Source organism: Sciurus vulgaris (genome assembly GCF_902686455.1).
Source record: "Sciurus vulgaris genome assembly, chromosome: 6".
NCBI classification, from domain to species: Eukaryota; Metazoa; Chordata; class Mammalia; order Rodentia; family Sciuridae; genus Sciurus; species Sciurus vulgaris.
The window spans coordinates 126,976,370-126,991,999 of record NC_136466.1 but is presented as its reverse complement, the minus strand read 5'-3'; the positions used below and the strand labels follow the sequence as shown (position 1 = coordinate 126,991,999).

General features: G+C 39.3%; 1 protein-coding gene across 3 annotated transcripts in view; it reads right to left on the bottom strand.

The window, feature by feature from the left end:
• Positions 1 to 15,607, bottom strand: part of ANKRD55 (ankyrin repeat domain 55) — a 103,456-nt gene extending 87,849 nt beyond the window's left edge. For all 3 annotated transcript variants that reach the window (XM_079145265.1, XM_079145266.1, XM_079145267.1), the window contains exons 1-2: positions 15,501 to 15,607; positions 15,147 to 15,312 (exon numbers count right to left, since the gene is read on the bottom strand). In XM_079145265.1, coding sequence (XP_079001391.1) covers positions 15,147 to 15,204 — 58 coding nt within the window. In that variant the 5' untranslated portion in view covers positions 15,205 to 15,312; positions 15,501 to 15,607. The remainder of the gene's footprint in view (positions 1 to 15,146; positions 15,313 to 15,500) is intronic.
• Positions 15,608 to 15,630: the final 23 nt, after the last annotated feature.

Genomic DNA, 15,630 nt, shown 5'->3' with positions numbered 1-15,630 from the left:
CTTTCCACCTTGAGGGAGGGTGCCTGCTTTCACTGCACCCTGATGCCTCCATGTGACAACATTGCCACCCACTGGTGGTGGAAAGCCTCTGTGGCCTTGACTTGGGCTTTGAGCCAGGATGGTGCCTGTGCTGCTAGGTAGGATTAAGAGCCAGTCTGGAAACTCTGTCCGCACAGGAACAAGTTGAAGGTCATCGATACAGTTGTCCAGCATTGAATCAAAATTAGTCTCATGTGACCCTTATCATATACAGCATGTGACATGCAGCACACATACATGGAGGCAATATAGAAAAATGCTTAGGGACAGGCTCTGGGCCTTAACCTCCAGGGGTGGAATCCTGGCACTGCCACTTTCCTGCTAGCAGTGTGACCTCAGTCAAATTGCTTAACATTTCTATGCCTGTTCTTCTCTGTCAAATGGGATAAGAATAGTGCCTGCCTCACAGAGCTGTCCAGAGAGCTAAGCGACTTAATTCACACCAAGATTTGAGAGTAATGTCTGGACCAATATGTGGTCAGTGTGTTAATTAGTATTATTATCCACATTTCTACTTTGACATAGGTAGGCACCCTGTCACCTTTCTCTCTAAAGAGATGCTCTCAGCAGGCTGTTGTGATGTGGTGAACTGAAGCAGCTTGCTATTTCTGTTTTCTTCTCCACTCCCTCAGTGTGCGTTCTCTTAGAAAGTGTCAATCATGTGCGAAAAGAGAAAGAGTTTTGTGTTTTAACATTTTTTTTTCTTTTTTTATTTATTGTAAACAAACGGGATACATGTTGTTTGTCTGTTTGTTTTAACATTTTAAAGAGAAAAATAACCCCAAACTTCCTATAGGTACCAGCTGAGAGAAGAAAGAGTCCAAACAGCTTTCATGGTGTGGGGTGGAAAAGAGGGGATTTCACCCTGAGTGGAGGAGAGTCTTGCAACGACATTACCTCAGGAGTGATATCTGGTCAACATCAGACTTTTCTCTGTAACCAGATTTATCCTGCCATACTTGTTGGGTTTCTTTGACTCTCTACATCCTTGTGTTCCTGGGGGGAGTTCTTCTGAAGTGTGGTTGCTTTACCATTTTTAGTCTATCTCCTACACGTAGGGCGACTTTGAAAATGGACTTTTCTGTTTTAGGAAGCTTGTCTGTGTTCAGTAAAGATGACTTTCTGGAATGCGCTTTCATAGAATGCACTTTAACTGTCATAATACTAATTCTTAAAAAGACTCTCTTTGATGCACAGAACCTTCAGAGTGGGGTAACTGTATTTGTTGATCAACTTAGTATGTATGTTCTACTCAAATGAATTTTCTCACCCACTCTGAAGTTTTGTGGAAATATTTTTGATATTGAAGCATTGTGTCAGAAAGTTCTTTGGTAATTAGGAGGTGTACATCTTAATTTGATTGTGCTAGCCTAGCTAGCTTTTGGAAATTGAAAAGTAAACCAAGTGGTGTTATGTCAACTGTCCTTCCTCTAATCTCCCTTACTATCTTCTGAGTAGTCTATATGACTCCACCTACCTCTTTTGCTTTTAAGAAAGGGCAAAGGTTGGAGTCAGGTATCTGCTATTTTAACTGGAGACTCTGGGGTAGGGGTGGTGATGACAGGTGGGTAGAGAAGCAGGGTTTGTGTACTTTGGGGCCAGTGGAACATGATAGCTGCATATTGGAAACACTGGAAAGAGAGTTTAGGATTGTTTTCTGTAGGTCCCAAACTAGTTCTGGTGGGTATGACTGGAATAAATGAGACTTCTGAATAACAGAAATGTTCAGAAATAGAAAAGATTACCTTGTGATCTAGTGTACTCCTCTCCACTACCCAGGTTTAGCAGGTTCTGACCAAATGTATCCTGCGGAAGTTCTCAAGGAGACACTGGTATTGAGTAGCAGGCAGACCCCTAAGTTTCCACATATGATTGATGAGAACATCACTGTAACTACCTAACCAGTGTGGAGAGCCAAACAGTGAATCACCTGCCCTTGCAAGAATGACTTTTGGGCTGGGAAAGCTTTACAGAAGGAGGTCTTCCTGGATGCTGTAAAGGGCATCCTCCTGATAGCCTTTTCCTGTGCCACTTGTAAAACTGTCCCTAGTGCCTTGATCCTCTGAAAATAGTTTTATAAAACCAAATCTATGTTAGGTGGCTGGCCCAAGTGCCAGTTTGCACAAGTCTATCTCACTCTATGGTTCTTGAACTTCATGTTGTCCTTGAAGCTCTCTTGTGGCTTTGCTCTGTCAGAGGGGCTTCCATGATGTTCTTGCCATTTGAATTCTCTTTTCTCCGTTGTTATCAATGATGCATTTTCAGATTGGACAGAATTTCTTCCTTCTTTAAATTTTCTTTGAAATTTCACTGATCCTCTAAAGTGTGCTTTCAGTCTACAGTCACAGACTGACAGTAGTTCCTTGAAGACTGTATGATGGGTTCCTAAAGATGCTTACAAGCAACTGAAATGGAATTGCTTCTCATGACTTTGGGATAATTTCTGGGTACCACATTGGTTTCATTGTTCCTTGATCAAAGGCATAGAATAAAACCAACCTTCCCTTCATGAGAACTCACTAGGATTCACACTAGAGTTTATAACCTCACTGTAGCAAAAATGAGTTTGACACATAACCCAAAGTTGGAACTAAGCTGTGGAGAGTTGGCTGTACAATGAGGGGGTGGGGAAGGGCAAGTTACTGGCAATGGTAGAAAGGTTCTACATGGGGAAGAGTGAGTGTTTTTAACATGTTAAGAAAATGACAAATGACTGAGGAAAAAAAAATTCTCAACTGAAGCACAGAAGAAGAATGAACATTTTCTACTTTATTTTTTAAGGTTAGCCTAAACTGGTAAACACACACACACACACACACACACACACACACATACACACACACACAAAGAAACAAAACACAAAATTCTAAGTTGTAAATTAAATTCTACTGGATCAAATTCATTTGGGTTAAAAGAACAATATAACATGGCCAAATAGAGCTCATTTCAGATTAAAGATACTTTGATTTTAGGGTATCCATTAAAAAAATATATCACAACAGTGGGACAAAGGAGTAATATATGATTAGATGAACAAAGACCAGAAAAGCATTTTATACAATTTGGTATCTGTTCCTAAGAAGCTGCTTTTATCAATAGATTATATTATTTAATATCATTAAGAATATTTATTTCAAACTGATTGCAAACATCATACCTAATAGTGAAACAATGCAGAAAGAAAGTTATATGACAAACTTGAACTGATAATGTAAGATAAGCAAAATGGAAGTGGGATATAATAATCACAAAGCAAGAGCAAAACAATCATAACTTAGTAATAGCTAATTTTTATAGATGACTTTGTTACAGGCACTTTCCTAACAGTTTCATCTTAGGCCATTTATTTGCTTTAAAAACTTTATGAAGTAGGTAGTATGAAGAAATTGAAGCAAAGAAGGGTTTAATGGCTTTTTTGAAAGTTTCAAAGTTATTAAGTGGTAAAGCAAGATTGGAAACCAGTTCATCTGACCTGCAGCAAGAATTCTCACCCACTATGTGGCACTAAATAATTTGAATAATTTACAGTAGTTCACTTTTATCTAGTTTCAGCTACCCATAGTATACAGTGGTCTGAAAATATCAAATGAAAAATTCCAGAAATAAACACTTCATAAGTTTTATATTACACCCCATTTTGTGGGTGTAATCATTACAAAATCTTTTGCAGTCCCTCTCTGTCCTGCATGAGAAGTGAATCATCCCTTGGGCCAGTATCTCCATGCTGTATATGCTACCTACCCTTTTGTCACTTAGTAGCCTGTGGGAAGCCACCCATGACCTGTATGAGAACCAAGCATGGCTGTACTATTAACCAGGAAAATCTGGTCTTAGGAATTCTCAGTTATTAATAACTGATCAAGATTGCCTGAGTTAAGTGGTTAACCTGTGTTTGTTCACTGTGGAAATTCCAATGCAGGACCTGGAGGTGGGAATGACCTGCTAGAGCCAAATGGCTTGCTTAACTCCACCCCATCCTGTTTTTCATGGAAGAAGCTCCTACCAGTCTCCTTTTGATCTGTACTTCTATAAAGAAAGTGCAGGCCCCTTCCTTTGTTAAAACCAAACCTTTATGGACGGCTCAATCAGCCATGCCCATGCTTCAGAGATAATTCTGTCTTCTGTCATTATTCCTGATAAATTTCATCAGCCTTTTATTTCATAGCCAGCCCATCCCTCCTACAGGAACCCTTTCCCTCACCCATGCAGGACATGTGGCAATAGTAGCCAGTTTGTTTATGAGGTTGACTGTCACTGTATTGCAGTGCTTATGTTCAAATAACACTTTTTTTACTTAATAATGTAGATTTTTACATTATTAAGTGTTATTTTACTTAATAATGGCCCCAAAGGGTAAGAGTAGTGGTGCTGCCAATTCAGATATGCCAAAGAGGAGACATAAAGTGCTTCCTTTAAGTGAAAAGGTGAAAGTACACTAAGATATTTTGAGGGAGACAGAGGGAGAAAGAGATAGTGTGTGCATGTGTGTGTGTGTATGTGAGAGAGACCACATTCGTATAACTTTAAAGTATACTTCTATAATTTTTCCATGTTTTTATCATTTATGCCTGGTAATCTCTTGCTGTGTCTATTCTTAAACTTGACTCTAGATATGTTTGTATAGGAAGAAACAATACATATAGGGTTTGGTATTATCTGTGGCTTCAGGCATCTCCTGGGGGTCTTATCCCCTTATCCTTAGGGGATTCATGATAACTACCCATAAAGTCGCACAATGGAGTCAACCAAAGAATTAATACAATATGATTAAAATAGTTAACAAAGTTGGAGTTTAAAAGTAAGTATAAAAGTACATAGTCTACCATAAATAATACAAGGAGAAAAATAACCCATTGCAATGAAAATATAACTCAGGAATATACCTCTCTAAAATATTCATAATTCTAGTTAAGAAAACTATGTAACTTTATTGCAAGATATATAAAAGAAGAGTAGAATTTATGAAAATACATACTATTTTCCTAATTAGAAAGACTAAATAGTATAAGGAAAATTTAATTATTGCCAATATCCATTTATGTTTAGTGTCTTAACTTCAATCAAATTTCCTACAATTTGGGGAGAAGTGGGGGTCAGGAAAATATTAGCTTTAATTTGTAACAATATGAGGACAAGTGTATGTTTCAATGAAGTAAAAAGAATACATTCAAGTATTTGATCATACTTTAAAAGAAAAATCTCTGGAAGGATATATCAGAAACTGTTCACAGTGTTTACTTCCAGAGGAGGGAGTTGGATGACTGGGGACAGGGGAGTGGGTGAACATGACTGGACATGTTTTAAATCTTGAAAGTGTGTGAATATGGTACCATTTCAAAAACAAAAAGAAACAAAAAAAAGGAGATTAAAAACATAGCTAAGAATATCCAACATAATTGAAAAAACTATCAATATTGAAGGAGACTTCTTCTATTAAACAGTCCATTATAAAATTGTAATAATTAAAATAATAGGGTTCTGCCTAAAAACTAGAGAGGTTACTAAAGCACCATGAAGCTCAGAAATGTGTGTGGCAGCCACATGGAAGGTGGAAGCCAGCAATTAGGCTGGCTTTTGAGTCAGTGACAGAGTTTGATCTAGAAGTCATCTTAGACTAAGAGGAAAGAGGACTGGGAGCAGAGAGGGGAAGTAAGAATGCTTTGAAGTCTATGAGCGTCCCCGCAGAATTAACTTCCTTCTGATGAGATTTTCCTCCTTAGGCCAATTCTTGCCCTTCTGAATGTGAAAATGAGTGCTCTGCTGTGGAGGGGGAGACAGCTTAAAAGGTGGCTGTGCTCTTACCTTGGAAGATGGGTTGTCCATGTGACCTTAGTTGAGTCACTTATAATAATCACTAGCACTTACTAAGTGATTACTCTGGACCAGGCACTGTTCCAAGGACTTTGTACGTATTGCTTCATTAAATCCTTAGAGAATTGTTAGAACCATCTTTATAACCACCTTATAACCTCATAACTGGGCAATTACTGTGGGCCACACAGTACAGATCCACACACTTGGTATTTATCAGTTAATTTAGTCTATTGCAATCCTTGGCAGTATCATCATCTTCACTTACAAGGGGAGGAAATCAAGGAGCAGAGATGCTAACCAGATGGCTCACACAGTAAGAGGCAGTTCCAGGGCCATACAGCTCAGGGCACTGCATCACTGTGAATCCTTCTATGTCTCAGCCTTCACATATAAAGAGTGAGGGAGTTGGATTATATTTTTACTAAGATTTTTTACAATTTTAAAAGTACTACTATTATAAGGCAAATCACCTCCAGGATCCATACTAAAATTGGTTTCTGCTGTGGCCACCTGAAACCAAATACCCACCCATCCATCTCAACACTTCTCTCTATTCAGTGGTCCCTGCAAGACTGTCTACTTATAGCCCAAACTCTAGAGTAACATTATGCAACCAGAAGGATGCAAGTGTCATTTTGGGTAAATTTCAGATGCCCCCTCACAGTTTTTAAAAATGAGATTAAAAACAAAATAGCAGACTGTGTTCTGTTTACCACAGTGAATGAAAGATCAAAGGTGTAGTCTCAAGAGTAAAGTTGGTGGAAACATGTCCAAAGTACAGGATGCCAAGGTTGGAAGAATTCTTTTTATTTTATTTTTTATCAGCTGCTGTTTTCATGTGACCTTGTTTACAGAGCCAGAGCTCTCAGAACTGTCTCCTGGAGAAATGTCAACTTGTCACTGTGCAGAACAAACAGACTAAGTAGGAGAATGATAAAGAGTCTGCCCACGGAGCCTTCTGTGAGGGAAGCCAAGTCCTCACCTTGCAAATCCCGGTTCCATTCCCTCACATTCCAGGGTCTCCTCACCTTTTCAACCTCTCTTCCTCCTCAGAGGCTGAGGCCATTCTTTGCTCCAAAGGCATGTGATCACAGTAGTCCAGGCCCGTGGGCAGAGATCCCCAAAGAGGGAGGCCGGCACCATGGGCGCCACCGCAGGCCCAGCTTGAGCGAATGAGAGAGGGAATTGGGCCCTTGGCTGAGGACTGTGGCAGCCTCACCTTTCTTTTTCTTCTCATGCTGAATGTCAGGAAGGGATTGATGGGGTGGTTGGCAGAATCCAGAGGTGTAGCTTGATATGTATGGAGGAGATTGTGAGGGAGATTGGGGATCATAAGCCTGAGTTATCATGGCAGCTTTGCCCCTTGTCCTGTGTGGTTTGGGCAAGTCATGTAACCTCAGATGGACCAAACATGGACCCTATCTCAGAGGCTATGGCGAGGATTAAATGAGGAATTGGAATGAAGATTTCTGCACAGTATATGGCATGTGGAAGCTGCTTAATAAATGAGAGTGATTGTTCTTCTAATTATGAATTCTGGTTAATACTCTTGGCCTGATCTCCTGTTTCTCTTTGGGAGCGACTCCCCAGCCCCAGTATGGAGCATGAGTTGCCATGGATCCATCTTGCTGGCGAGTAGCTAGAAACAGGTTGGGAATAGGAGACTCTGGAAAACACAGCCCTTGGCTAGTTGAGGGAATACAAGGCTTTGTATACTAACTATATCCATTCTTGTATTGCTTGACAGTTATATCAGTTTCATAATTAGAAAAAAATTAACTCTGCTAGAAACAGTTGACATCTAATACTGCAACATTTCTGCCCCCAGATGATGATTTAAAAGGATTTGAACAATCCTGTGATAAATTAAGACAGACACACATTACCTGTGCAATATTCTGGCTGGGAATGCAAACTCCAAATTGAATCACAAGGAAGTCTCAGATAAACTCAAAAAGAAGAACTTGATATTTAACAAAAGAAAGAGACTGAATTTTCAAAAATGTTGATGTCATAAAGATAAAGCCTGTAGAAATGTTCCAGATTAAAAGAGACTAAGGAGACTGATATAATACTTAATTCTAGACTGGATTCCTTACTGGGGAAAAATACTATAGGAGGCATTATTGGGCCAATAGATAAAATTGGATTAGATAAAAGTACACACACACACATAAGGGAGGGTTACACACACAGAGATAGAGCAAATGGAGTAAAACATTAACGGTAGGTGAATCTATGTAAAGGAGATTCAAGTATTTTCTATACTATTCTTAGTCTTACATTTCTGTAAGTTGGAAATCATTTTCAAACAAAAAGTTTTTAAAAGATTAGAACACTATTACAGATTATGTTCTGAGGGCACATTTGGAAATGGAAATACTTCCTGGGTAGAATGGAACATCCTCTCTTCTCTTCCTCCCCCAATATTCTCAATAAAATAAGAAAAGTTTCATCCATGGGCAAGTGCCCTTCTCACTTTTTCACAAAAAGAAACTGAACAAAGGGCTCTTTAGCATGCAAACCTGTTTATTAGTTGAGAGCTGATAATAGGGCAAAACCATCATGACTATACAAGATAAATTTTAAAAAAATCTGGGATACAGATCATTCGTGATATAATGTAATGGTGCTATCGAATGGAAAAATCTATGGATATTCTTAAGCAAAGAGTGGCCTAGCTCTGGAGATGTTCTAGAGTTAATGAGTAGAGATGGTAGGAAAAGCTCTGTGTGGTGAACCTGCTGACTTTAGAGCCTGGGGCTGGATTGAGGTTAAGCCTTCAGAAGTCGATCTGGTAAAGTTGTGTTTTTGTGCGGTGAGTCCTTCTTCCCCTCTGGAGACCATTCCTGGAGACTCCTTTTTGGGATGCATACTTCAGCAAGAAGCCTCTCCCTTGGGACAGTGGGGGCCACCCCTCTATTCTCTGATACTAAATCACTTTCAGTTTCATGGCTCTTTCAGACTGTGACTGCTAATTGTCTGGATAAGTTCAGCCAGGACTTCTTTCTATCCATGTCAGTAAAAGGATCTGGGAAGGGTGGAAGGAGAGGAACACTCAGGTTATTGGAGGCCAAGCCTGTCCCAGTGCTAACAGATGGGAGACTCCAGAATGGATTGATCTGTCACAATCTTTCCCAGGTATTGGTTGATGGGAAAAAGAAGGGGGTGGTACAAAGAAGGAGACAGAGAAAGAAGGGGGCAGACTTCTGCCTAACAGGTTTGCCTAGGCTTCATCTTGAGTGGGCAAGAACATTGGAAAAAAGATTCTTCTTCCACTCCTCTTTCCTATGCTCCTCTTTCTCAGTTAAGAGAGGAAAACGAGTGAGTGTCTCCTCAGAGGTAATAGATCATCTGACTCTAAACCAGGGGACTGGTGATTTGCCTGCTATTCTCCCTGTATCTGAACTGTCAATCGCAGGTCTGAAAAACCAATTACAATGCTCCTCCATGTGCCTGGGTTTCATTCCAAGTTCCCATTCAAGGTCTCTGAGCCTGAAATCAGTTGAGAGCAAATCATGGTCCTCTCCTTCCTGCTTCCTATGGTATTCCTGCCTAACCTCTGTTTTTTCCCAAAACTTTCAAAATGTGCTTATTCTTCCTTTCAAGGCATCTGGTTGTCACACTGCAATTTTAACTTTTGCTTTTTCAGCAAAGTGCAAATCTTTTTGTTTAGCATTGATTTTAGATGAGAAGTTAGGATTCAAAACCAGCACATCTGTGTGTGGGAGCTTTAAAAATCTAAAACACAAAGGGATACCAGTTTAACTGTGAAAATAAATGTTCCATTAATTTGACTTTTTGTTGATTTTTTTTTTTCTCTTCATTATACTTTATAGTTGGCCAAGGAAGAAATATACCATGGTGAAGAGAACATGGGCCTTGAAGTCAAACAGGTTTAGACTGGAATTCCAGCTTTGTCATTTTAATATGTGATGATATTGGGTAGGTCAAAACTTTTTGGATTGCCTCATGGGTCAAAGGGGGTAAAAATAATGGGACTAATATGAGGATTATCTGAGCTATCTAAGTACAGTCTTAGGCACAGAAGCCTGACTCTGCTCAATGCTCAATAAACCTTAGCTCTGAGCATTACATTATCCATGAAAGTACCTGCACAGAGTCTGCACCCAATAGATGCCTCCTCCCCACCTCTTCCAGGATGACTTTCCTTCTTACTTAAATAAGAATGGATTTTACCTAAAATCAAGTCATAAGGATTATGTGCTTTTTTCTGAGAGTTAACTTTGTACTTCACATAGTGGGTCAAATGTTGGCTCTAAAGATACGTCCATGTCCTAATTCCTGGAACCTCTGACTTACTTTTTTATGGCAAAAGAATGAAAATTACCTTAGGTGTGAGAACACATGCAGTTAACTCAAAGATCTTGAGGAATTTATCCTGGATCATCTGGGGGCACAGGGAATTTGAGGCATGCACAGAGAGACACATGGAGTAAGCCACGTGAAGATGGGGACAGAGATTGGAAGGATAAGGCCATGGTAGCCTGAAGCTAGAAGAGGCAAGAAAAGATTCTTCCCTAAATGTTCTAGAAGGAGTATGGCCCCTACTGGTATCTTGATTTCAAATTTGTAGTCTCCAGATCTGCAAGAAAGTAAATTTCTGTTGTTTTAAGCATCCCAGCTAGTGGTAATTTGTTATAGCAGCCAGTGACACTAATGCGTTGTATTAATCTAGACTGGAAGACAGACCCTTCCTTTCATTCTTCCAGCACCTCTATAAAAGAAATCACTGGTGAGGTGACCCAGAATCTCCCAGGTGCCTGCAAACACTCCACTGTGCCTCATCAAACACATTTCCTTACAGGACCAGGGCAGGGCCCGACCCTCCTCATTCAGTCACATGGAGGGCTGAATGAGGACATGGGGACCACGCTTGTTTCTGAGATCTTGGATATCTTCAGGTATAGCAGAGTTTTTCTTTCTACACGTAGTAGTAAAGCTTAAAATGGAAATATCTTCAGTTACATAATATGTCGACTCCAGCAAGAACCTCTGTGTTCTATAGTAAACGTTTTTACTACAGGTCCTTTCCTGCATGTGGGCTTTTAGAGGGAAGACAGCCAGGAAGAGCACATGGGAACAGAGAGTTGTTGCTATGGTGAAAGCAGAAAGCATATGACAGGGATGGGAGCATTGAAAATCCATGTTTCATCCTCCCAAGTTCACAAAGCAGGCCAGAGACATGGCCCTGACCCTGTGGCTAGTCAGATAATGGGAACTTTGAGCCTCCAGCAACCTTGTGGATGCATAATATCATCCACATTCTACAGAAGACTGAAGCAGAGGAGATCAATCAGTTGTCCAAGTTCATGCAAATGGAAGAGGGCAATGAAAAACTTGGCAACTGTCAATCTGCCACAAAGACCCTGACAGAGGATGTCTTGATACTTCTAGCTAAAGGGAGATGCAGAAAAGTACAGGCAGATTCAAGTTTACCAAACCAATCTCGTTAGAGCTCTGCAGGTCTTTCTGCATCACATTGCTCCAGCATCCTCTGGAAAACCATAAACCAATTCTGGCCTACACCCGTCCCAGAGCAGCTTTGGGGATCAGAGATTGCCGATGAACAGGAAATGTCCTATTGGTCTGTTTTCTGGATAGAGAATGCCAAAGTCTTGGTCCCCTCTGTTAGTAATAGTGGGGTATGATTATTGTTATTTCAGAGGGTCCACCCTGAACCTCTGTGCTTCCATTCACCCATCTGAAATGTCTGGGGGTGAAGTGGATGACTGGTTCTCAATCTTTGCTGCATCTCAGAACACCCTGTGGGGCGTCTGTCAGGCTATAACTTACGCCAATTACATTGGAATCTCCATGGGAGGGATCCGGCATCCACATTTTCCAGATCTCCCCGGATGATTCCTATAAGCAGTCAGGTTTGAAAACCAGTGGATCCCATCCTTTTCTACAGTTCTTCCAGATGTCTTCTGTCAACATCTGCATGTGAGCTGGGTGCCACCAGAGTTTCAATTTTTCAGATAGATATTAAGAATTAATGGAAAATTCTCCACTAGAGCCCCATACTCAACTTTTCCAGAGAAAGTCACTTCTCTGTGGTTTGCCTAATGATAGAATATTTGAAATCTCTTCTGTGATCTGAACCTATCTAATATGAGTTTTCATGCTTTTAAGACTGAGGAAGGATTAGCCCAGGTGTCCACTAACAGGTGAATGTCAAAAACAAAACAAAACAAAACAAAAAACAAAACCAAAAACGTGATAATAATATGCACAATGGAGTTTTACTAAGCTATGAAGAAGAATGAAATTATGTCATTTGCTGGTAAATGGATGGGTTAGGAGAACACCATGCTATGTAAAATAAGCCAAACTCATAAAGTCAAGAGTCAATTTTTCACCATGTAATCCCAGTGGCTCAGGAGGCTGAAGCAGGAGGACCACGAGTTCAAAGCCAGCCTTAGCTAAAGCAACTCAGTGAGACCCTGTCTCTAAATAAAATACAAAATAAGGCTGGAGACGTGGTTCAGTGGTCAAGTGCTCCTGAATTCAATCCCCAGTAAACCCTGCCCCCAAAAAAGAGTCAATTGTTTTTATCCTATGCAGAAGCTAGATAGAGGGAGGGGGAAGGAATATGAAAAAAAAAAAAAAAAAAAAAGGGTGGGAAAAGGGTGGTGGGGGGGAATTTCATGAAAATAGAAAGGAAATTAATGGAGTAGAGAAAGGGAATTGAGAGGGAAGGAGGAAGGGAGGATATGGGGAAGTATTGGGGAATGAAATCTACCAAATTAGGCTATATCTATTATAATATATCACAATGAATAATATATATAAAATTAATATTACATATTATATAATTTTGGATATGTCAATATATAATATATTATATATTATACAATATATAACTATATATAATATATATTATTCATTGTGTAATATTAATATATTATTCATTTTACATATATGTATTGTATGTATATATTCATATAATATATATACACACACACACATATGTATCTAAAATTATAATTCACTAACAGGTGAAATGCACTAGTTAAAATAACAATAACAATAATAAAAGGGAGATCAGCAGAGTAGAGCAAGTGAATGGGGAAGGGAAGAAGGGAGGGAAAAGGAAGATACTCAAAACTCATAATTTGAGATTGATCAAATTATGTTATTTGCATGTATGAATATGGCATAATGGATCCACTATTATACATAATTTTAAATCACCAATAAAAATAAATAAAAAAAGAAGAGGAAGGATTAATAAAATAATGAAACTATTCAGGTATCATTTTGTTGATTATTACTCTAGAGCTTGCTCTAAATGATATCCTGGGGATCTGAAAAAAATAATGTAACCTAGCCACACAGCACTAACTTAGGCCTGAGGACTGCTGGAGGAAGCTGGCAGTGTACAGCATTTTGCATTTGAGAAACTCCCAGTCTGAGGTGGTATTGTAACAACAGCAGCAGCATGAATTGGAAATACTGCACATCAGACAATGTGATAGGGGTTTCTTATGTATTATTTTAGAAGCAAATCCTGATACATAGGATTCATTTCCCTGATTTCATTGTTGAAGAAACTAAGGGCCAGAGGGGTTAGGTAACTTGCCAAGGTTACACAGCTAAGAAGTAACTATCTGCCATGCTGAACTATGTCTGTAGGATTTAGAAGCTACTGCTGTTTTTATCATATCCTAACATCTTTACAAAGAGAGAAAGGATTAAGAAATAGAAATGGCAAGGAAAGGGTTAACTTTCATGAGGGCCAATCAGGCCTAGGGTGAAGGGATTGCTGTGGATGGCTCACATGAGAGGTATTGTAAGAAAATAAATACTCCAAATTGCTATTTTAACTGTTTTGGGCTCATTCCTCTTGGAAGGTACTGCACTGGAACACATGAATTCATAATGAAGGGCTAGCTCTTCCGCAGTCAGTCCCAGTTCCCTCAAATTAGTCTTCAAAAATAAACCCATTGTGTTCCTCTATGGATTACATGGCACAACAACATCATTTTTTTAGCCAGTGTGAGTGTTTGGTTCTAAATGCAGTTCTCACTGCATTTAGATTTTTACTTTTGCTGATTGCCATCAGTGGTACAAAATGTACAAAGAGGAAAGGGGGGTGATGGGCAGAGCTGTAATAATCCCTTTTTCTATGGTGCTTGTATCCAAATGCAATGTGAACCAGCACACTTTGAATATAGACACAAACACAAACACTGTTCAAAATGAGTTGGGAATACACTATATGCAGATATACATTCGTTAACCCAGAAATCTAAATATACATTATTTGAGAAACTCACTGAGCTCAAATAATTCACCCATGAAACCAGATATAGATGGAGGGGTGGTAAACACTATAGCCTGGGACAGATAATGGGGAAGAGAAGCAATGGGTTTCTTAATGAAGCTTTCACAAACCACCATTTCCTGTTGCATCTAAAACAAGTGAAATCACCAAAGGAATTTAGGACCTTGAAGAAGACTCAGGGACTGTAGAAGGGGATTTAGATATCAGATACTTAAAAAGATTCTAAACTATATTTCTTAAATTTAAAGAAGGGAAATTTTCTACACATACATAGAAAAAATGTATAATTACACATACATGCATAAATGCATACCATGTATACACATTATACATCTATAGACTGAATGACTACATACATGCTTTCCATAACGGGGAAGTAATTTCACAGCAACCTTTTCTCGTAGAAAATTATCTCCACTCTGGAAATTATGAGTAAGGAAGTTACACTCTGTCATTGAAAGTGATGACATAGTGATAAGTCAATGTGCAATCTCAGAGGAGATATCGTATCAACCCATGGTGTATGTGGGTGACCTCTATTCCTGAAGGGAATCAAGAGGTGCTTATGAAGCTCTATCAGTGAGATAAGAAGTTAACAGAAAAGAGACATGTGATGTATTCTCCTTATGTTATTTTCTCCAACATATTTTTTTTTAAGAATTAAAAAAAAAGCCTGAATAAAGATGACACTATCTGAAACAGTATACTCGAAACCCAATTTTTAAAATTTGTGGCAGGAACACTTCAACAAGACAGATAGACTGTAAGCTTATTTTTCTCTTCTAAACACTTTAAATTAGAAGTGAACATTCAGAGCAGGTTTGTTTTCTTGGTGAAATGCTCTGTACACACACACACACACACACACACACACACACCACACACCTTCCTCCTTATAACCACAAACTAAAGATGCTAAGAATCTTGCAACCACAAACTAAAGATGCTAAGAACCAAAGGACGTATTAAAGCAGCATTTTACCTTTTTGTTGATCAAACACAGAAGAGGTGCTGAAATCCATGGTAGCCTGTCTCATCATCTAATATCAGAGTGGCAGAAAGCATCCAGGTCTCTAGAGAGTATAAAACACCATCTCGCACATTGCAGTCAACACAACAGTCAGATACGGTATCGCTTGCCAAGACCCCTATTGGAGAATTAAGGATGCGTTAGAGTTGCTGGTTGTTATCAAGGCAAATGACGAAAATACGTAAATATTCCTCCTGTAATACCTGCCAGGAAAAGAGTTACTCTTATAGCCTCGTTCACTGACTGTACTTGTATGTAAGTATTATACACCCTCCACTCCAAACAGATCCATAAAACAGCCCAAACCGTAAAAAACAGTATCAGTGGGGGCCACCTGCCTTGGATCTGGGCCAGGAAACTGCTGCAGGTCACAGAGCTTCAGCAGCTGGAACGTAGCTTTAAACCATCAGAAATCTCAATGGGCAAGTGAGGATTC